The sequence below is a fragment of the Equus caballus genome, chromosome 29 (assembly GCF_041296265.1).
Source record: "Equus caballus isolate H_3958 breed thoroughbred chromosome 29, TB-T2T, whole genome shotgun sequence".
NCBI classification, from domain to species: Eukaryota; Metazoa; Chordata; class Mammalia; order Perissodactyla; family Equidae; genus Equus; species Equus caballus.
The window spans coordinates 29,110,629-29,133,399 of record NC_091712.1 but is presented as its reverse complement, the minus strand read 5'-3'; the positions used below and the strand labels follow the sequence as shown (position 1 = coordinate 29,133,399).

At 39.9% G+C, this 22,771-nt stretch overlaps 1 protein-coding gene across 2 annotated transcripts in view; it reads left to right on the top strand.

Moving 5' to 3' along the window:
- The window catches only part of TMEM236 (transmembrane protein 236), a 37,920-nt gene extending 16,040 nt beyond the window's left edge, over positions 1 to 21,880 (top strand). For both annotated transcript variants that reach the window (XM_001498147.5, XM_070255243.1), the window contains exon 4: positions 18,456 to 21,880. In XM_001498147.5, coding sequence (XP_001498197.1) covers positions 18,456 to 19,039 — 584 coding nt within the window. In that variant the 3' untranslated portion in view covers positions 19,040 to 21,880. The remainder of the gene's footprint in view (positions 1 to 18,455) is intronic.
- The last annotated feature ends 891 nt before the right edge of the window (positions 21,881 to 22,771 follow it).

The window sequence follows — 22,771 nt, the reverse complement described above, 5'->3', positions numbered from 1 at the left end:
ATCTAAATATAGTTATTTTTTAAACCTACTTTGATAGCTAGACAGTTGTTCTTATTTCTTATTTGCATTTTGATAGCACTGATAAATGAATGAAGTTACCAAATATTTAATACCAAAAACTTTAATGTTTACTAAATGTTTAATTAGCAAGAAAATTATCTAAGTAATTTATTCTAGATTTGTAGTTTTGGCCTCTTAAAACCTTAATTTAGATAAATAAATAAATAGTTTAGTTTGGATACCTTTGCTACAGGAATTAATATGACTACTGCAGTTATGTCCTCGTGAATGGTGCGTTTTTAATTGTGAGTTGTCAAGAAGCTAAAGATCACACTGATAAACCAAGGTATGCCACATTCCTTCAAAGGCATCAGTCAAAACTAAATATAGGTTGGCCTTAAAAAAAAGTATTTTGTTAATTGAATATTTTAGGTGGTCAGTCATCAATTTCCTCAAATTTAATTTCGTGTGGGAGTATCCGTGTTTAATTTGCAACATTTGCATGCAATCATTATTGTATGTATTACTAAGATTTTTCATATGAAATGAGTAGGTTTTGTCTAGTTACTTCCTAACGGAGGGGATGGCATATATTGAGTGTGTCATAGGAGAGGGCCTTGTAGTCACAGAGATGACTACTATCGGCAGGAAGGAAAACACCAGAGGACCATTTATGGACCATAAGCCACCACCCTTCCAGTTACCCTTGCTCCTCAAATCGAAAAGCAAAATTGAGTTGGCAGCCACCAGTTAATCTGAGATTGTGAGCTTCATGTTTGCACTCTGTCCTTGGGTGGGAGATGAGCTGTTCTTCTTAGTATAACACAGGTGACAAGGTAGAGATGACGGCAGCCAGCGGCCATCTGTTGAGGAAAAGGCACTCCCCTGTTAGTAACCTCTGCAGTCTAGAGCCAAGTGTGTTTGTCTTAAACTGAGGAGCCAAACCAGTTGCTACTTCTCTAGACACCTTAATGACACAAAGCTATTTAGAAATTGGCCTTCCTTTAATGAGTCTGTATTTTCCATGTTCACGTGAACTTTCTGTCCAAGTTTTTAGTGAAAGCTCCCTCTTTAAAAAAATGCACACATATATTTTTGGGAATAAATTATTGGCATCTTATGTTTTTAAAAGATGAGTTGGATTTTTAAAGAGGAATTTTCCCTGTATCCAGAAGTGATAATGACATTGAGAATCAAAATGAAACAACCCCAAAGAAGAAGTGAGTCTTGGGGGAAGAATCTAGAACATCTCGTACAACTGCTGCTTCTTAGTTGAAGACCCTCTTTCTTGAGTTCTTCTCTGCCCAAACTTAGGAGGGTTAATGTCTGGTTTAATAACTCCACTGTTTAATAAAGTCACTCTTTAGAAAACTGGCATTCACTCAAAATACCTTTGTAAGTATTAATTATACGTGCAGTTAATTTTACGCAAACTTTGAACTCAAATAGTCTCCTATACTCATTTTAACATGTATACTAATGAAATAAATTATGGGAATTTTAAATGCATGCGGTATTCTCATTTATCCTCTGGAACCTAACACATAAAGCAAGTATGCATGGTTTCACTGCATGAGGTATGGCAGAATCAAAGAGCTCAGGTAGGGGTGGATGATGAACAAGATATTAGAATAATTTGATTCCATTTCAAAAATGTTGGGAAAGAGAATATAGTCTGTTCTGTGCTCTATCCAGATAGTTTGAAATGCATATACATCTGTCGGTTTGTAGCAGTTTTGACCTTAAACTAGATGAAACTAAGGAAATCCACAGTGCTTGGATTTATGAATACTCTTGCACTGTCCTGCCATCCTAATGCCAAGCTACCAAAGTTTGATCTTTATGCAGCTTTTCCTTTTCTAAATTTTTAGATAAAAGTTATTCTGTATATGACATATGCTTATGCCTAAAACAATCTTCACCAGACCAAGGAATCTTTTCTGCTAACTTCCTATTAACAGTTGAAATACCTTCTTATCAAGTGATTACCCTGCCAGAACATCTAAGTGCATCGTTTCACTTGGGAATATTTTCTGGTACATAGATCTCTGAGGCATGGCAGTCTCACAGGTATACGTGGTGCCCAATAATGTCAAGCCCTCATCATGAGAGCAAAATATAAGAGTACAATATTCTTATTATCGTAGGATTCTTATTATTGTAAGAGCCTGCGTGTGCCCAGCTCTTTCTAGTGTGTGGGTACAGATGAGAACACATTAACATTTTCTTCTGAATTTTGCTAGCTCAGTCCCAACCTATTAATGACTTGACCTCCATCTTTCTTCCTCTCCCATATTGTTCTCTCTCCCATTTTTTTTGTGTTTTTTTTTTATTACCATCCCTGTGTCTCTGGTATAAATCCCACTTGATCATGGCATATAATCTTTTTGATGTATTGCTGTATTCGGTTTGCCAAAATTTTGTTGAGGATTTTTGCATCTATGTTCATCAGTGATATTAGTCTGTAGTTTTCCTTCTTTGTGTTGTCCTTGTCAGGTTTGGGGATCAGGATGATGTTGGCTTCATAGAATGTATTAGGGAGTGCTCCATCTTCCTCTATTTTCTGGAATAGTTTGAGAAGGATAGGTATTAAATCTTCTTTGAATGTGTGGTAGAATTCTCCAGAGAAGCCGTCTGGTCCTGGACTCTTATTTTTGGGGAGGTTTTTGATTACTGTTTCTATTTCTTTGCTTGTGATTGGTCTATTCAGATTCTCTATTTCTTCCTGATTCAGTTTGGGGAGGCTGTATGAGTCTAGGAATTTATCCATTTCTTCTAGGTTGTTCAATTTGTTGGCATATAGTTTTTCATAGTATTCTCTTATGATCCTTTGTATTTCGGTACCTGTTGTGATTTCTCCTCTCTCATTTCTAATTTTATTTATTTGAGACTTCTCTCTTTTTTTTTTTAGTGAGTCTGGCTAAGGGTTTGTCGGTTTTGTTAATTTTTTCAAGGAACCAACTCTTTGTTTCATTGATCCTTTCTACTGTCTTTTTTGTTTCAATATCATGTATTTCTGCTCTAATTTTTATTATTTCCCTCCTTCTACTGACTTTGGGCTTTGTTTGTTCTTCTTTTTCTAATTCCGTTAGGTGTCATTTGAGGTTGTTTATGTAAGATTTTTCTTGCTTATTGAGGTGAGCCTGTATTGCAATGAATTTCCCTCTTAGGACTGCCTTTGCTGTGTCCCAGATAAGTTAATACGGTGTGTTTTCATTTTCATTTGTCTCCAGATAATATTTGATTTCTTCTTTAATTTCTTCAATAATCCATTGATTGTTCAGTAGCATGTTGTTTTGTCTCCACATTTTTGCCCCTTTCCCAGCTTTATTCTTGTAGTTGATTTCTAGTTTCATAGCATTATGATCAGAAAAGATGCTTGATATTATTTCAACCCTCTTGAACTTATTGATGCTTGCTTTGTTTCCCAAGATATGGTCTATCCTTGAGAATGTTCCATGCATGCTTGAGAAGAATGTGTAACCTGCTGTTTTTGGATGAAGTGTCCTATATATATCTATTAGGTCCATCTGATCTAATTTTTCACTTAATTCTATAACTTCCTTGTTGATTTTCTGTCCGGATGATCTGTCCATTGGTGTTAATGGGGTGTTGAGGTCCCCTACTATTATTGTATTGCTGTTGATGTCTCCTTTTAGTTTTGTTAATAGTTTCTTTACGAATTTTGGTGCTCCTGTGTTAGGTGCATATATATTTATAAGTGTTATGTCATCTTGGTGGAGCATCCCTTTTATCATTATATACTGCCCCTCTTTGTTTTTCTTTATCTGTTTTGCTTTGAAGTCTACTTTATCTGATATAAGTATGGCAACACCTGCTTTCTTTTGTTCATTATTAGCTTGGAGTATTGTCTTCCATCCCTTCACTCTGAGTCTGTGTTTGTCTTTGGGGCTGAGGTGTGTTTCCTGGAGGCAGCATATTGTTGGATCTTGTTCTTTGATCCATCCTGCCACTCTGTGCCTTTTGATTGGAGAGTTCAATCCATTTACATTTAGAGTGATTATTGAAACGTGGGGGCCTACTGTTGCCATTTTATTGCTTGTTTTCCGGTTCTTTTGCATTTCCTTTGTTTCTTGTCACATGATTTTTGGATTCCTAATTCAAGTAGGTAAATTTCTGTATTGGCTTTCTTCTTATTTGTAATTTGTTTCTTTATTCTTGTTATTTGTTTAGTGGTTACCAGGTGGTTTGTATAACACATTTCGTAGATGAGATACTCCTCTTTCCGATAGCCTCTTATTTCCTTAAATTAAAACATTCCACCGCTTTTCTCTTCCCCTTCTAAGTTGTTATTGTCAGATTTTTTTTTCTCTTCTTCTTTTTTGTGTTGTGAGTTTGTGGTTAAAATGACTAGGTTATATTTATTCTTGGTGTTTCCGTTCCATTTATCTTTAATGTTTTATTTAACTTTTGCTAACCTGTCCTGATGGAGAGCTGTTACTTTGTGTTATTGTCCTTCTGCTTATCTCCTTTGTTCTGGATTTTGTAACCCCTTTCCTTTTTTTGATTTTTCAGGAATGAGGTTCTTCCTGAGCATTTCTTGAAGAGGAGGTTTTGTGGCGATGAATTCCCTTAACTTTTGTTTATCTGGGAAAGTTTTACTTTCTCCATCATATTTGAAGGATATTTTTGCTGGGTAGAGTATTCTTAGCTGCAGGTTTTTGTCCTTCAGAGTTTTGAATATTTCATTCCAATCTCTTCTAGCCTGTAAGGTCTCTCCTAAGAAATCTGCTGATAGCCTTATGGAGTTTCCTTTGTAAGTTATTTTCTTCTGCCTGGCTGCCCTTAGTATTTTCTCTTTGTTGTTGATTTTTGCTAGTTTTACTACTATATGCCTTGGGATTGGTCTTCTTGCATTAATAAAGTTTGGAGATCTATTGGCTTATGTCACATGAAGTTCCATCTCTCTTCCCAAGTTTGGAAAGTTCTCAGCTATTATTTCTTTGAGCAGGCCTTCTGCCCCCTTCTCCTTCTCTTCTCCCTCTGGTATACCTATAATCCTTATGTTGCATCTCCTAATTGAGTTGGATAATTCTCAGAGAGTTTCTTCATTTCTTTTTAGTCTTAGTTCTCTCTCCTCCTCTGCAGCATTTCTATATTCCTATCCTCCAAATTGCTAATTCTGTCCTCCATATTATCAACCCTACTGTTCAGAGAGTCCAGGTTTTTCTTAATCTCCTCCATTGTGTTCTTCATCTCCAGTATTTCTAATTGGTTCTTCTTTATAGTGTCAAGCTCTTTAGTGACGTAGCTGCTGAACTCATTGAGTTGTCTATCTGAATTCTCTTTTAACGCGTTGAGTTTTTTAATAATGGCAGTTTTGAAATCATCATCATTTAGGTTATGGCTTTCATTGTCTTTGGGATTGTTTTCTGGGTGCTTATCATTTTCCTTCTGTTCTGGAGATTTAATGTATTTTTTCATACTGCTTGATGGCATGGATTTGTGCCTCCGCATAGAGATAGGGTTTAGTTGCTGCTTCCACTTGTTGTGACTGGTGTGTGTGTGGGGGCAGCTGTTTAGACTGCACCAACCAGGAACCCTGTCAGCTGTTACTGACTGGACCTGGACCCCTCCTCGTAGTCACAGTGGTCCTGTGGGGTCCCTCAGGCTGCTGGTGCCTTCTGTTGCAGCCCACTTAGACGTACTCCCTCCTTGTGGTCTGCAGCGGTGTTGTCGGCTTTCCCAGCAGCCTGGAGCAGGATCACCTATAATTGCCAGTTTGTCCCTAACAGAGCCCACAAGATCACACTTGGATAGGTCCCAGCAGAGCTATGAGTATCTTCTGCAGTCTGTCATTAGCTCACCTAGCTGTGCTACTTTTGCCCCAGGGCCTTCCTGCCTTGCGATTGCCAGTTGGGATCTCTCCACTAGTGCTGTGCAGAGGCTTTCACTGAGGCTGCTGTAGGAACCTGGAGATCCCCCTGGGCTACATAGCCGTTTCACCGGAGCTCCACTCTGCCCCACTCCACTCTCATGGGATCTCTGGGAGCCCCTTGCCTTGTCTGGGACATGGCCAGAGTCTGTGGGCCTGGTGGTGGCTTGTAAGCTGCTGCCTTGTGGGGAATTCTGCTCTAGGGAGCTTCCTGGTGTTCTGAATGCTGGGTGGTGCCTCCATGCCAATGGCGAACAGAGGCCCTCCCTGCTGGGGGGCTGCGGGACCCTGGAGCGCCCCCCTGGGCTGCAGAGCCAGGTGTTGGAGCTCCACCCAGTCCCCAAGCATGTCCACGGGAAGTCCGGGCACCCCTGCACTGACCTGTGCATGGCCAGAGACCATGGGCCCAGCAGCAGCTGGCGGGCTGGTGCCAGGCCAGGGAATCCACTCGCTGGGAGCTTCCCTTTGTTGTGGTTTCTGGGCAGGGCCTCCCTCTTAATGGCGAGCAGAGGCTTCCCCTGCCAGGGGGGTGCGGGACCCTGGAGCCTCCCCCTGGGCTGCAGAACCAGGCACTGGAGCTCCAACCCAGTCCCCAAGCACGTCCATGGGAAGTCCGGGCACCCCCTGCACTGACCCGTGCGTGGCCGGAGACCATGGGCCCAGCAGCAGCTGGTGGGCTGGTGCCAAGCCGGGGAATCCACTTGCTGGGAGCTTCCCTTTGTTCTGGTTTCTGGGCGGCGCCTCCCTGCTAATGGCGAGCAGAGGCCTTCCCTGCTGGTGGGTGGGGGACCCTGGAGATTCCCCCTGGCCTTGGATGTAATCGCTGTTGTCACCTGTTTCCACCGTCGCTCTGCTGGAGAGTGCACTCTCCCGCCCTTGGTGTGTGGCAATGCTATGGGGGAGTCTGCTGGAAGAGAGCCTCTTGCAGGTACTAGGCTGTCTGGGGGTTGGGGGTCCGAGAGTTTTCACCTATTTCCACCTCTTTCCAGGGGGAAGTCCGTCTGCCTTCCAATGTATAGCAGCGTAAGTCTCTTAGGCGTCTTGAGATGCTATCTGGATATCCTTTGTTAATCGGTGAATGTCCAATTAGTTGTAGATTCGAAGAGTGAGAGACAAAGAAGACCACTCACTCTGCCATCTTGGTCCTGCCTCTCCCTCTCTCTCCCATTTTTAAACCAGACCCAAGGTGGGTCTCCTGTGGTCTCATTTGTTGGTCCAGACTGTTGAATGTCCCAGTGCTGCTGCTTTCCTCTCCGTCCTCATTCTCATGCACGAACAACTTGGCATGCTATTTCCCACCACTCCTGCTAGACTCTGTTCTCAACACTCTTTGTACCACTGTTACTTAGCTGTGGGATATAGTTTGATGTTCTGCTGATGCTTTACACTGATGGCCTTTCTTCTGCCATTTGGAATATGGACTTCACTCCACTGAGTTCTACTTTTCTAGAGAGGTCCTGAACAGAGTAACAGAATAGCTATTTTCATTAGGAAACACAAGCCTTTTATTTCCAGAACGTATATGTACTAACAGATCAGCTGGGCTTTAATGATTTCAAGTAATGGCCATTCTATTCCACTGGAAACCACCATTTACCCTCCCACCACTGGATCTTGTGGCTAATTCTGGTAGAGCTAGAATCCTTCTTTTGATGTGGCTTTAATCCTTGGGCTCTCCTAGTTTCTCCTTACATCAGCCTTACCTTTATTATCTGAATCCCAAATCATGATCATTGTTAGATTCCCCTCCCTGCCCCCGCCTAGATTCCTTAACCCTCATATAAACAAGTGAATGCAGACAGACACATAAGGAAGTCCACAGTTAGGGTGTAAACATCCAGTCTCCCCTGCAGGACTCATTTGAGTCACATGAGCCCAGCTCGGGCGCCATGTTGCAAAGTGGTATAATAGACTGTAATAAAGTGCGATGGGGCCGCAGGTGAAGGAACATTTCGTGTTATCTAAGGTGTTGAAGGTCAGAAAAGACTAAAGGGAGTATTTGGAATTTGTAGGCGTTCATAGGCAGACATGTAATAAATGGGCATGTTTGGGAATTCCAGATAACTTCAGTTGGATTTCACACCCAGAATGGACAAACCTATTGCCAGAATGGAAGTTGCCTTCTTAAAACCAACTACTGTTTGTTTTTCAAATAGTCAATTTGGAAACCTACAAAGCTGCTTCAAGAGCTACTGTGAAAACTTCCAAGGGTGGGGAATGCAGAAAGGGGAGGCTGAATTGGAGTCTCTGGATGCCCCAATTCCTACTTCAACCAGATCAACACAATTTTTGTTTGCTTAGGACTTAGTATTTTATATAAGGTTGCATTTGAAAAACTGGTTCTGCTAAATGTCTGAAAATCATTAATCTAGGCCTTTGATTAGAATTGTAGGCTATATCTATTTCCAGGGCAGTGCTGTAACTCAGGTGGCCAATTCTCAACCTCTCCAGCCCCTGACTCCCTAGGAATCATGACACTGCACCACCTAGAGAGAAAGTGTGCTCAAAGTCTTATGACGGCTGCTGCCCTGGGATGGGATGGGATGAGATGCGATGGGATGGGATGGGATGGGTTGGGATGGGATGGGATGGGATGCGATGGGATGGGATGGGATGTGATGGGATGCGATGGGATGGGATAGGATGGGATGGGATGGGATGCGATGGGAAGGGATGGGATGAGATGAGATGTGATGTGATGGGATGCGGTGGGATGGGATGCAATGGGATGGGATTCGATGGGATGGGATGCGACACAATACAATACAATACAATTCAGCTTTGGGTAGAGCAGGCCTATCCACGTAGAGTAAACACAGGTTTGAGGCCCAACAGATATAAAAACCAGATAACATTTGTAACATTCCATTTTGAATTGTTTTATTTCTACTGGTCTCTGTTTTTCCAAAATAATACATGTTTATTTCAAGAAGTTATCAAATGGACGGAAGCAAAAAAGAAAATGGAAATCAACCATAATCCTACACAGTAGAGATTTATAACTGATAGCATCCTGATGGCTGTTCTTCACTAAAGAAAACCTATTTTGTAACTTCTTTTTCTTACCAACATATGATGGGTATCATTCTTGTTATTACGTCTTCTTCTCCTGCATCATTTTTATTGGTTGAATAATATCCCATTATGTTAATGAATCATGTTTTATTAACGAACCCTCTGCTGTTGGACCACTAGATTTTCCCCCTAGATTTTAACTACTATAAACACTGCCATTATGACTCTTGTTCAGAAGTGAAAAGAGTTGTGAAGAAAAGGACAAGGATGTGGGTAGAATGAGGAAGGCCATACGTGTTTGAGTTGGGTGGGGAGACAAGCCATGGTTTGAACACGCACGTGGATGATGCAGGTGGTCCGTGTTTAGGGGAACTCTGCGCTGTGTATAAGAGGCAGAAGCCTCTCAGTGAGGTGACTAGCCAAGCAGAGGCTGAGGACAGAGAGAGTTAACTGCCACTGGATGACAGCCGAATGATATCAGGATGATGACTGCAGAGTGTCCTCAGAAGACCCTGAGCATCTGCACATGCCCGGCCTCCTTGGCAACATTGCTTGCCAGAAGAAAGGGCCTGTTATGGATGGGCTGCACACGCAGGCACATGCAGAGGTCACAGGGAATGGACAAAGCGGGTGGTGAGATGCTTTGCCTATATGAGGGGTGTCTGCATAGTCAGAGACGACTTGCTAGAAGAGAGATCAACAGGCTATTTGAGTGGACAACAGCAGAGCTCTGCAGAGGAGGTCGTTTCCACTGCATATCAGTGAGAGGTGCCAGGTATGATGTTGGCAGCATCAGGTTTTCAAATAAATCTGCTCTCAGTGGCCCTAGTCCAGTTCCTTCTGTGCAGTCTCTTTAATACCCAGGGACTTGGGCCAAGTGCTGCAGGGTCCCCAGCAGCATAGAGGATTATTTCTTTAGATTAAATGCCTGGATGTGCCATTTCTGCTCAAAGTGTATGCAGGGTTTTAAGGCCTGGCCTCTGTAATATTTTTAAAGTTCTACAAGCCATTCTGATGCCCACTCGGATTGAGAGCCTCTGATTACAGGAAGTATTAGGAACTGAGACCAATAGCAAGTTAGAGGCTTGAGAGACCACGTCCTAATTCCCAAAGGAACCTCCCTTCCAGATTTCCTTGAGATGGAGCTCATCACCCTTGAGCCAAATAGAGTGGAAGCGATGTCACAGAAGGTAAAGGAAAAAAAAAGAGGGACGCTGCTTTCCTCAGAATAAAATAAATGGCATTTCGAGTTCCCCTTTGTTTCTTTTTAAGAAACAGCTTATTATACAAGATGAGGCTGTGTGCGAGCTGGGTTTCCATAATGTGTTTTGCAATGTATTTAGAGAGCACATAAGAGGAACATGACTTTTGGGGCCATGCCAAGGGGGGTGGGGGAGCATTTCCTTTCATACCCTCCTCTTGGTTTTTAAAAGAAGGAAGTTTCAGGAAAGTATGTCAGTTATAGGATTTTTCCCCCTTCTCAAGAAATGAGTAACCATTTATCAGTGTGTGTAAGAGAGGGGTAGAATTTCTGATTTATACCTTCTAATGAAGTACCAGCTGTCAGGATTAGGTCACTGAGGGTTGGGCCAGAAATTATATTGCAGTGATCTTGGTGCCAAAAGACAGGACATCAAGTGCTATCAAATCTCGAGTTAGGGCTCCCTTTCGTTATGACAGCTTTACATGATTTCAACAATTGGGCATTTAATGGTTAATTTTTTTCCACGGGGGAAAATATTTCTGGACAATTTTAGTATATAAAGAGAGATTCTTGAGAGTTGCAAGATATTTTGAAAATAGATATTTCAGGGAGATTGACAGGAATAAGGGAACATAAAGAATTCAGGATGCGTTACTTTATAATACCAAGCCTTGTTCTCCATATCATTATTAACCAGCAAAAGTTTATGGCCCCAGGTTGAATGTAAAGGTGTAGGTCATTGATTTTCAATAACCAGATTTTCTTTACTTTTTTGAGGGGTGAGGAAGATTGGCCCTGAGCCAGCATCTGTTGCCAATCTTCCTCTTTTTGCTTGAGGAAGATGGTCCCTGAGCTAACAGCTGTGCCAATCTTCCTCTATTCTGTATGTGGGACGCCGCCACAGCATGGCTTGATGAGAGGTGTGTAGGTCTGTGCCTGGGATTGGCCCATGAATCCTGGGCCACCAAAGCTGAGTGTGTGAACTTAAGCACTATGCCACTGGGCCGGCCCCTCAATAACTAGATTTCCTTGTCTAGAATTGAAGAGAGTGAAATAGGTTGTTGAGCTGATGGCCTGCATAACGTGCAGCCATTCTTGGTCATTTTTGGTGGTAGTGGGCTCCTCTGTATAGGAACACCATTTTGCCCAGACTCTGCTTCCACATGCTATCAAGACCCCCAGTCCCCCCATTTCTGGGTGGGGGTGGTACCCTATGAACTAGCTCAGAATCACACACCTGCGCTCTTGTCCCCTGCCTGGTGACTCCTGATGCTGCTGTGCCTGCGAAGCCTTTGACATGCCTTGAACCACTGCTGCTGCTGTGGGTGCCATCCTGTTGACGTCTGCCCAAGTCCTGCTGGGCTAGGCAAGGGCCACATTGCACTGGTGGCTCTGCTGGGCCCAAAGCCATGTTACGTCTTCTCTTACCGTTGAGCTATGCAGGGCCCCAGCCTGTGCAGGCAAGAGCTCTTAATATCTTGCAGGGCTTGTTAGCAGAATCAGTCCAATGGACTTGCTTAAAGGGCTCTCTCTAGGCCCCGGGCCAGACGGCCATCTGAGTGGTAGACTCCAGAGTCCTTCTTCCCGTTGAATGGGGGAGGGGGCGGCTGGCAGGGGTGGGTGTTCTTTGGCCTGGTTCTATGCTTTGGCTGACTTGCTTGGTGCAGATTTTCCTCCCAGGATGCCCATCGCTGCCTCATGCTAATAGACTCCAGAACAGGAATTCCTGCCATCTTTTATTCAGCAGATCTTTTTGTAGGATCTGTTCCATTCCAGGCACTCCGCTGGGTGCTGGGGGTGCAATGGTGAGTCAAAACAGGCAGACTGGCCCTTTCATTGAACTCAAGGTCTAGTGGGCAAAACAGCACGTGAATAAACGGCACTAGCAAATGTGTACAATGAAAGCTGAGGTGGGTGCTCTGCAGACAATGAGTCTGGCTCGTTCCTACGTGTCCACTTCTGTCACCCAGCTTGGGTTCATGCTGGCATTTCTAGCCCTGGTCTGTATCCAAGCGCTTATTAGTAGAGGTGTTTTAAACCACTGCAAAGTCTAGAATTATTAATATTTGGAAATAAGATAACTGTATGCTTTGCAACATTTTCCCTTACTATTTATGTTTTATTTAAATATATTCAATATTATATTATTGCATTATATATATATACTATATAATTATCATATATGTTAATACATATATAATTATTCATTGCAGTATTAGTAAATTAAGTATTAGTATAATTAATATAATATAAATTATATTTTATATACAATTGTATGTTATATCTATAAAATAATGTAAATATAGAAAACAATTTTTCTATTTATACATTGTAAATTAAATCACATTCTCTAGTCTAAATATATCTCAACTAAGGAGAAGGGCCAGAATATCCCAAATGAAAAGCTGAAGGTTAGAAAATTTAGATTAGAAAGTTCTCTCAATATTCAAAAATGGAATATTTTATAATTGATAATGTTATCAGTTTTTAGCAATTCTTGTCCAGTGTCAGATGAATTTATGAAGAACGAGGAGGGGAAGATGGTTTTTAAACTATCTAGCCTTCCAGTTGTGTCAGACAAAAGAATAGTCTTGATATTTGACGTTGCCTAAGATCCAGAAATGATTCTCTTATTTATTGCCATATTTATGGAATGCCTGGTGGGGAACTGAAACTGATAGGCTTTTGAATTTAATGGATGAAAACATAATGCCTTTCATAAAGTTGCAAAACTAACTCACGGCTGGGGAGGTATGCCCACAGGCTTTTCTGGAACTGATGATGAATCAAATATTTGTCCTATACTCATTAATATTATTGACTATTATTATTTGGTGGAAACTTATGTCCTGTTTTGGACACAGGCAATAGTATGCGGGTCAGTGTTTAGGCAGCTGTCTCTCAGGGGGCTTGGAGCCCTGATTTGTAGCATTGGTGTAAATAATGCTAGCATGACAATTTTCAAGCTTTCGAGTTGATGTCACTGCACACGCGGCATGGCATTGGGAAGGGGTGCACACGATAGGCTCTTGTCAGCTGGTGCAAGCTGTCTCTGCCCGCACAGGATTTATCTGTGCGGTGGCATTTTTCTTTGCGATATCAACAGGCAAATATGAGAATTAAACTCATGACCTTAAGACTCTGTAGTCTAACGCTATTTCTCAAACTTTGTGACCTCTCCTGATAATATAGGGTACTGGGCAAGAGGAATTATAATAAAAATTTAACCAACTGTAATCCCTTAGTACTACTTACTGCCTGCTGATATTTTCTTTTCTATTCTAATTCATTTAAAACAATAATTGTTTAGCGATGGCCACTTTTTAGTTATTTCACACACATATGGCTGTTGCTATGTGTCAGGCACCATTTTAAATGTTTTACAAATATTGACTCATTCCTACATCATAAACACCTGTCAGATGGGTGCTGGGTTTTGTCATTTATTACTTGGCAATCACCTTACTTACCTTCCCCACCCCAAATTTGCTGCTCAAAGCAAATAAACTATACATAGTAAGGTGAGTTTACCCAGTAGATAGTGTCAAAGTAATAACGTTTATAATGTGCCCTGATGTGTATTTTAATTTGTTACATTTTTTCTCTTATTCTCTAAGAGTATTATGACTAAATGTGCTTCATGTGCTTAACATGTTTTAAAAAAATCTTCATGACTGTGAATTTTCTTCTTTTCCAGATTTTCTCTGAGAATGTTTTGTCTAAATCGTTAGCATTTTGCTTTCTCTAGAATATTTTCTTGTCGGGAAAAACAGATTTCAAGGACAGCTAATCAAGACTCGTCCTACGTTTTCTGAATAATTCTTTAATTTGATCTTCTGGCTGCTGCGAATCGAGGAGCAATCTCGTTCTGCATCAGCGCCCTGTGGCCTCAGGAACCTCTTTGCTGGTGTCTCCGCATCCTCGCTGGCTCCTCTGCCTTCCATTCTCCTCACCCTCAGTGGCTTTCCACTGAACTTAGAATAAAGTCCAAAACCTTTATCATGGCCCATAGGTTCTACATAGCCTGACCCTGCCACAGACAGTGTGTCTAATGGTTAAGTCTTTGAGGTTCAAGTTCTAGTCTCTCTCCTTGCTAGCTGTGTCACTTTTGAAAGAATTGTTCATCTCCCCGTACCTCAGTTTACTCATCTTTAAAATGGGAAAATACTAGTATCTACATCATAGTGTTTTTCTAAGGATTAAGTGAATTAATGCATAGAAATGGCTTAGAACAGGGTCTCCTATACAGAAAGCACTTAATAAATATTACCTTCTCTCCTATTCTTCCCTCTCTGATGCCCCATCCCCTCACCAAACTCTCCTTATTTCAATTCACTGTGGCTGAAGATCTCTTTTTTTTGGGGGGGGGGGGTTAAACAAAGAAGTTTATTTCACTCTCATGTAAAGTCCAGGATGGTGGCTCAGGATGATATGATGACTCTGAACATCAAGGACTCAGACCTTTTCTGTCTTGTTGCACTGAGCTTCTGAACAGAGGCTTTCTCCTTATTAACTGAAATGGCTGCTCAAGCTCCAGCCATTACACCCACATTCCAGTCAAATGAAAGGAGCAAAGAGAAAGAGCACATCCCCTTCCTTTACCAATGCTTCCTAATTTGCAAAAATCACTTTCACTTATATTGCATTGAGTGAATTTAGTCACATATGTGCAAAGTGCCTGGCATAAAGAAAGCACTAAATAAATGGTAGCTTTTTATTGTTTTCACTGTGATGATCCATTGCCAGTAAAGGATTTGTAAAATCTCGTGGAAGAAGTCCAGTAAAGAATGAACCAATGTGTCAGGACAGAGCCACAGGTGTCTTTTTGTTCCGTGTTCTTTATTTTTAAAGGAGCTTTCCACATGCTCTTCCTACTACCTGGAAAGTTCCTTTCTCCATTCTTTGCCTAATTCACTCCTACTGATTCTTCAGGTTTCTGCTTAACTGTCACTTCGCAGATGACCCGAATTGACTCTGAATCGAATTTAGACCCCCTGTGACAGTTTCTTATCACAGAACTTACCTTCCTTTTAAAGCCCTGCCACAATTGATTCTTCTGTATTTATTGATGTGGTCAGGGAGACAGAGCGGTGAAGGCAGGGACCATTTCCCCCTTATTGGCCGCACCATTCTCAATGTCCAGACTAAGCCTGATACAGCACTCTAAAATTTGCCTGCTCATAACAGACAGTTGGGACCCTAAGTAGTGAATTTTTAGTGTCAATTCAGTCTTGTTTTTAGGTGCTTTTGTTTGTGATTCTTCTTTCTTTTTCTCTCTCTTTTCATTTGAATAACTTTTAGTGCTTTCTTTTTCTCTCTGCAAGAGGAATATGTGCTCACTCTAGAAAATTCCTCAGTACTGATTTATGTAAGCTGACTAAAACTTTTGGGGAACAAGTTAGAGAGAGAAATACATCAATATAAAGAAATAATAAAGTAAAATAGGTATGAGTTACCTACTTAAACATTTATCTGCGATGGAAATTACATTTCCTTAATTATTTAGCTTGCACAGTGAAGGGAAAAAATTGTTTCAGCAACGGGCGTCAGCTGTGGGGAAATGCACAGAACGGCTGCTATTTTTACTCTTTACAGCACAATGTGAACCTCTAAGGAAGTGAGTGGATCTCTTTCTTCATGCTTCTATCTTTTATGGATTTTGCACAAATAAGTATCGTTCTACCCAAAGAGAACACTAACGACTAACACCAACAACAACAACAAAAAAGAGTTCCAGCTGCAAGTGGAAATTTAAAAAATAAATTTGGAGAGAAAGTGATCATGGAGACAAAGAGAATAGTATTGAATCCATGATGTTTACGTTGCTCAGAGATGAATCTGCGGGTCCTGTCTAATGACCGAATGACTTCTCAACAGCTTCAACTCCATCTCGCCCTCTGAGAGGTCAGCAGAGGCTTCCGGCTAAGAGTTCTAGTGCTTCTTACTTGGAAAGAGGACAGCAGAGTCACTGTACCCCCAAGTCTAAACTCGTCTCTATTGAGCTGTGAAGAAATGGGAAGCTCCCAGCCCTGATTTCACCAGATGCACATGGATTGAGGCCTTAGTATTTGATTAAAATACTCTGGCTAAGAATTCATTGTTCATCCCACAGTGCGAATCCACAGATACTAAGATTCTTACTGACTGTTTAAAAATGTTAATGTGTCACTTCTTAGATTGTTACTTCCTGGCATGGCAACAATGCTGAATTTGCAAATGTCTCCGAAAGCCCAAATTATGCAGTGTGTTCTTCATGTTGACAAAGGAATTTGAGTTTTCATTCACGCAGCTTTATCTACTAAGAGAGGTGAAGGAGAGTTTTCTAGGACATAACATACACTAAGAAACATATTTTCAATATTGAATTTTTGTTTGTAAAATGAGAGATATAATTGACCCAGTGAGCATCTGAGTTTAAGAGAGGTGATTTTGTCAGTATTAAAATAATAGCAATTAGTATATAATTTTCTCTTTTACTTGAGTATTGTTTTTTTAAAAATATTTATTAAGCTTTGTGGGTTTGGTTTTTGTTCTGCTAAAGGTTCGCCCTGAGCTAACATCTGTTGCCAATCTTCCTCTTTTTTTTTTACCCCCAAAGCACATAGTACGTAGTTGTATATTCCAGTTGTAAGTCCTTCTCGTTCTTCTATGTGAGCCACCATGGCATGGTCACTGACAGACAGGTGGTATAGGTCCGTGCCCGGGAACTGAACCTGGGCCACCAAAGTGGAGTGCACCAAATTTTCACCACTAGGTCATCAGAGCTGGGTTGAGTATTGTTTATTAAAATGATACTCATTCATGCCATTGTGGCATGTAAAGTTGGTAAAGAAGTTTCTAAGGGTTATGGGTCCTACCAATTATTTATGAATGATTTATACCAGAAGCAAGTAATATTTCATCAAGAATTAGATTATCTTTTTAGTTTCTAAATATACTCAATTCATACTTAAGATTTTGAAATAGTTAATTGTATAAAAAGAAAACCAAGGTTTATTTATCTTTTAATAACTTCTATTGATAGTAATCATTTTATTAGTCATTAATCACAATAACATTTATTTTAAAATGTTTTCACTTCAGCTCAATACAATTCAACAAATTTTTATTGACTTTTAACCTTTAGAGCTATTTAGTCTAATGACTTTCTTTAAATTTTGTCTTATCAAGTAATATGGCAGCTCAGCACATTTGCTGCATAAACTTTGTCAAGGTCTGATAAATTCTTAGCAACCAAAATGGTGCTTAAGTGGATAAATGTTTGAAAAATAATGTGCTAAACCTCTCATGTGTAAAAACCATACCATCAATACTGTTAGTAAGTCATGATATTTGAGGGTTCCTTCGTCATTTCCAACTTCAACACCCAAACGTACATGGAGAGGCACACACATATACTCTCTCTCTTTCTCATACACACACACACACACACAAACACACACAACATGTTGATAAGAAAATGCCCTACTCATTCCGATGACTGGCGTGTTGACCAAGCATAGCCTCGTGGCCACAAAGAAGATGCTAACCAATTGCATTGACCAGTTCAAAAACTTTGGGGAAAGAACATTTTAAAGATCTTGGGTTCAGTGTGTCACCCTTCACCAAGACTCTCTCATGGTCAAAAGATTCCTTCTTAGCACCAAACTCCAGTCTTAGGGGTCTGGGTTGTAGTGATCCCTGTGGGCCTCTGCTTCTCATAAAATGACAAGATTGGACCATTGACCTCTTGGATTGATTTAATTTTATGGTATTCCTAAGTTTTGTAATTACCACGTTATATTGCCTCTAGACAGGTAATAGCAGCCATAAAGTTAAGAGATTGTCAATTAGGGTCAAACAAATCTGGATGTCAATTCCAGCTCTGCCCATTACTAACTGTGGTTTTGAATTTGGGTGTCATCTACTCTTTGGGCCCCAGTTTCCATATTTATAAAGCAGAATAGTCACCCCTATCTCCCAGCTTGTTTCTGAGGGTTAAATGCAATAATGTGTGACAGTGCTTAGCTCAGTAACCAATAATGGCTATTTCTATGAAATGGTAAAAATGACTTAGGATCTGTATTCAGGAAAATAGAAAGACATAAAGAGCCTCCTTTGCTTGTGTATTTTTTTCAGTGTGATTTCCATTGAAGTTCCACGTGTAAAACAGACCTCAAATAGAGAACACTTGCAATTTTATTTTTAAATTTAAATAAAATTTAAAAATTTTTAATTTGAGTAAAATTTAAATAAAAACTTAGCAAAAAATTTAAATAAAATCTAACGAGTAAAAAAATTAAATAAAAATTTAAAATTTAAGTAAAATTTTAAAAATTTCAATAAATCGATTTATTGCAGGTAACGAAGATAGGCATAACCATAAGACCACTCTGCAACAGATAAGAACTGTGACAGACCAAGGGAGGCAAAATGAAGACAGCCCCGTGCCTCCGCAGCCAGCCGGGAGGACCGAGGCGTCCTGGTCACCAGGAGCCGAGACACAGAGCGCTGCTCCTGGGCTGGCGGGACCCCAGGAGCCCTCCTTTCACTCTGGAGTCCTGGGAATGCTGGCCCGCAGGGACGTCCGCGCCGACATCTTCCTGTGGGCCTTTCTGCTGTGGTCTGACACCATAGAAATGGTGCGCGTGGCCGGTCACCCCGCCGTCTACAAGTCACGCTGGCTGTACCCGGTCTACATATTCAGCTATATTTCTCTCCTGCGACTTATACTCACCCCCCAGAACCCTCTTCTCGGTTTCCTGGGCGTCTTGCTCCAGGATTTACCCTTTATTTTTGTTCGACTTAGTTTAATCATTGCCCTGGGCACTGTCACCCCCGTATTGGGCCTTTGTAAAAACATACTAGTGACTCTCTCTTATGTTTATTTCAATTACTTAACCAAATTCAGGGTTTTCTCTACCTTTGAAGTATCTTCATTTTAAAAGGAAAATGTAAGACAGGCAAACCTCTTTATTATGCATGTGCGCACGTTTTAATTGTTTGTTTCTAGGGCATAAGTTTTTGCATTATATAAAGAAATGAAAAATAGATTGTAGAGAATTACTATTTTTAGTAGCATATTATTTTTTTAATGTATACAAATGGTGCTAAATCTAAGCAATTATATTCTTACAAGTTGGCTCCGCTGGATCTCTAGAAAATGTTAGTAGTTAATTTTAGTTAGTTATGTATACTGCACTTTTTCTGAAAACACTTCAAAAAAGCCTTTAAAAGAAATGAGAATGTGTTTTCCCATTAAGTTAGTCCAAGAATGAGATTTTTATCATTTATATAAATTAAAGAACATTACAAGAATTAGTTAAAATTAATTATTAGGAGATACACCTGAAGTTATTGAATAATTTTTAGATTAGACTTTTTGGAAATTTGAATTGTAGTTTTAGAGTTTCCTTCAAACATGGAATTATATTTTTAATTCCACTGTTGCAAATGACCTTTATGTAATTGACTGATTTCAGTATAAAGACAAGTCAGTTTAACAGATATTTGGCTCAGTTTAAGGTTTAGTTCTTTTCCCAGCACTGAAGTATTAACATAAATATTGTTTAATATAATGAAGTCAAGGTACATTAGTAAAACCTAGATAAAGATGTGGGGTTTTTTTTTTTTTTTGGTGGTGAAGATTGGCCCTGAGCTAACATCTGTTACCAATCTTTCTCTTTTTCCTTGATGAAGATTATTGCTGAGCTAACATCTATGCCAATCCTCCTCCACTTTGTATGTGGGATGCCACCACAGCACAGCTTGATGAATGGTGTGTAGGTCTGCACCCAGGATCTGAACCTGTGAACCCCCAGCCTCCTAAGTGGAGTGCGTGAACTTAAGCACTATGCCCTGGGCTGCCCGCCCCCCCCCCCCCGCCCCAACATACAGTTTTATAATAAGAAGCCATGAATTGAAATTGTGCATTTCAAAGTAAAAGATTATTTTATTTGTGGAATTTGAAACCATCATAAGAATAATCATTTTAAAACCAGTTTAAAGTTAGAAGTTACACTTACAAATATAACAGCATATGCCTTAGTGTCTTACGTGATAACATATAATGGATACCTTGATGTTAAATAATTAGGTACCTAATTATGTAATTTGCCTTTGCTATGCTGGGACATTCTCGGATATTCATACCAGGGGCTTTCCATTCTATATGAATTTTTCAGATGCTGGATAGGTTTGTAAGAGGCTTATTGGGTGCAGAGTAATGTTTTTATATAGTCAGTCTCTTCAATGATCTGCGGGAACAAATAGCTTAAGAATGGATAACCCATCTTTCCCGCCACCCTGCGGTCCACAGATCGGCCCACATCGTTCACCCCTGTGCTTGGCGGCTTTTCCTCGCACTGTGAGAGAAGCTCTACTTACAGTTGTTAAAAGCTTGACTTCTGCCTTTATGACTTGGGGCACGTTCTTTGTTTCCACATCCAGGAGATGAGCAGGGTAGTAGTATTTTCATAGGGTTAAATCGCACTTTAATGCGGTTGAGAGGATTCAATGAGATGGGCAGTGTTCTCATCCCTTTGTCTGGCAAACAATTATAACTTGATAAATGCCAAGTCTTTTAATTGCACCAAGTCCCAGAGAAACAAGTAGCTAAATGCATTGTTTTAATGTTCCTGTTTTATTCTTTTCTGCGTCCCTGCTGACCCTCTGGGAATAATCATTTAAACCGTGCATTGGTGAAAAATAATATGTAAACTCTTAAGGCGACCTCAGACTATAATTTTTCATTAAGTAGTATCATGTTCAAAAGTGAGCAGTCTAATGAATACACCGATTAGAGTTGAGGTATTTATTTATCAGGGATTCAAATGTCTCCCTGTGAGTTCTCAGAGATCCTTAATCATAACACTGTATGAAGACTTTCATTCTGCATTTACTTTCCTGAGTTCCCTGTTAATCTTTACACTCCTTAAAGTGAGGCCTGAGCATATCTTGTTTAACAATGCATCTTTCTCTTCATCTGTCAATCCAGCAGGAATTTACAATACTTATAACTCTAAAAAACTTATAATACAAATAATTTCTTTCAAATAATGCCATGATAATCTTTTTTATTAAGAAAAACCTGTCACCAAGTAGTTGATTTGTAATATTCTGCAATAGGAAAGTATTTTACATACATTTATATTTATCTTCATGTTGGGTTTTATGAGTGAACAGTGCTCAGATAAACAGAAAAGTATTACTTATTTGTGTTTAGAATGTATTCTGTATCTATATGGATGTGCCTGATAATTTGGGAAGTCACAACACTTTATACAAATAATGAAGGCACGTACAAAAGATCACATGTAGGAGGAAAATTATTGAGCACCTAGCTTAATTTAATATTTTATTTTAAGAATGTACACATGTTTATAAAGTTCAAGTCTATGACATTTAATAGGCATTGCAGCAAATTATGCTAATGAAACATGGATGGCCCTACACTGTGTGATTAAAAGTTGTAGTATTAAAATTAGATTGCAATTTTCGTAGCTTCTAATGGTTGTTGGTACTAAGGCCCAGATAGCATTTGAGTCCTTATAAAAAGTTTCCTTTTCTGCTGTATGAAAGTATACATGCAAAAAATGGCAGGATATGTATAGGCTATGTGGTATTTTATTCCCAGTAAAATTTGGAGCCCAACTGATAATTGTCTTCATGTAATGTCAGGCTCAAATAAAGTTCGCTGTAGGAAAGATACATTTAAAAAAGTTCACCTATGTTCACCCTATTATTGTAACACCTAATAATTTTTAATAAAATTCTAATACCTTTAATAGACCTTTTAGTGCCTTTTCTTTCTAAAAGTTGATGTTTGAAATTAAAATGTGTGAAAGTTATAGTCCTGTTTTTCTTATTTGGGCCCCATTTCACTCTTCCTGAAAAAAATATATATATAGAATTAAATTTACAAAAAGAACAATATACTACTTAGAAGCAATAGGACTTAAAATAGCTACTTATACTCCACAGAGAAGGATGTAGTACATAATAAATGAAAAAAACCATCAAATACATACAGCTGAAGCCATTTTATTTTGCAAAGTGGTTGTTTTTACACGTCAGTTAAAATTCTGCGTTTAAGCTTATCTTTTGTTGTGATGCCTTTTTCATTGGGAAGCCTATGCTTGCTCAATTTTCAGCTTCTTAGCCATCTATCTCTCAAGTACCTTCACAGCTTTTTAGTAATCTGATCCGAGCACACAAACAGCAGAGTCAAGAGAGGTGAAAAAAATAAACACAGAGATACGCACACCTGCACACACAGAAATATTCAAGGCCAAATCCACTTGCATTAGATAGGTGTTTCAGTGCCTCACAAAGAGACATTAGTTCATGAACTCTAAATTATGCTGCCCCATGTATTTGTTGGGGCTGCTGTATATGATTGTCGTAGCCTATGGGAAGGGCACCCCTTCAGATTGAGCAGTGTGCAACCTGCCCATCCTTATGCAGTGGCCCCAAGAATATGAAACTGAAGTACCTGTGGTTAGTAGTTTTAGTAACACTAAAGATTTGTAAACAACTGACTATTTACAAGAGCTTTTACTTATATTCCCATATTTATTCTGAAGGTTATTTTTTCGACCATTTCATTAATTCACATATCAAATTTGAGTACCTATTATAGACTAAGTATGATTTTTTGATTAAGTAATCCACAAAAA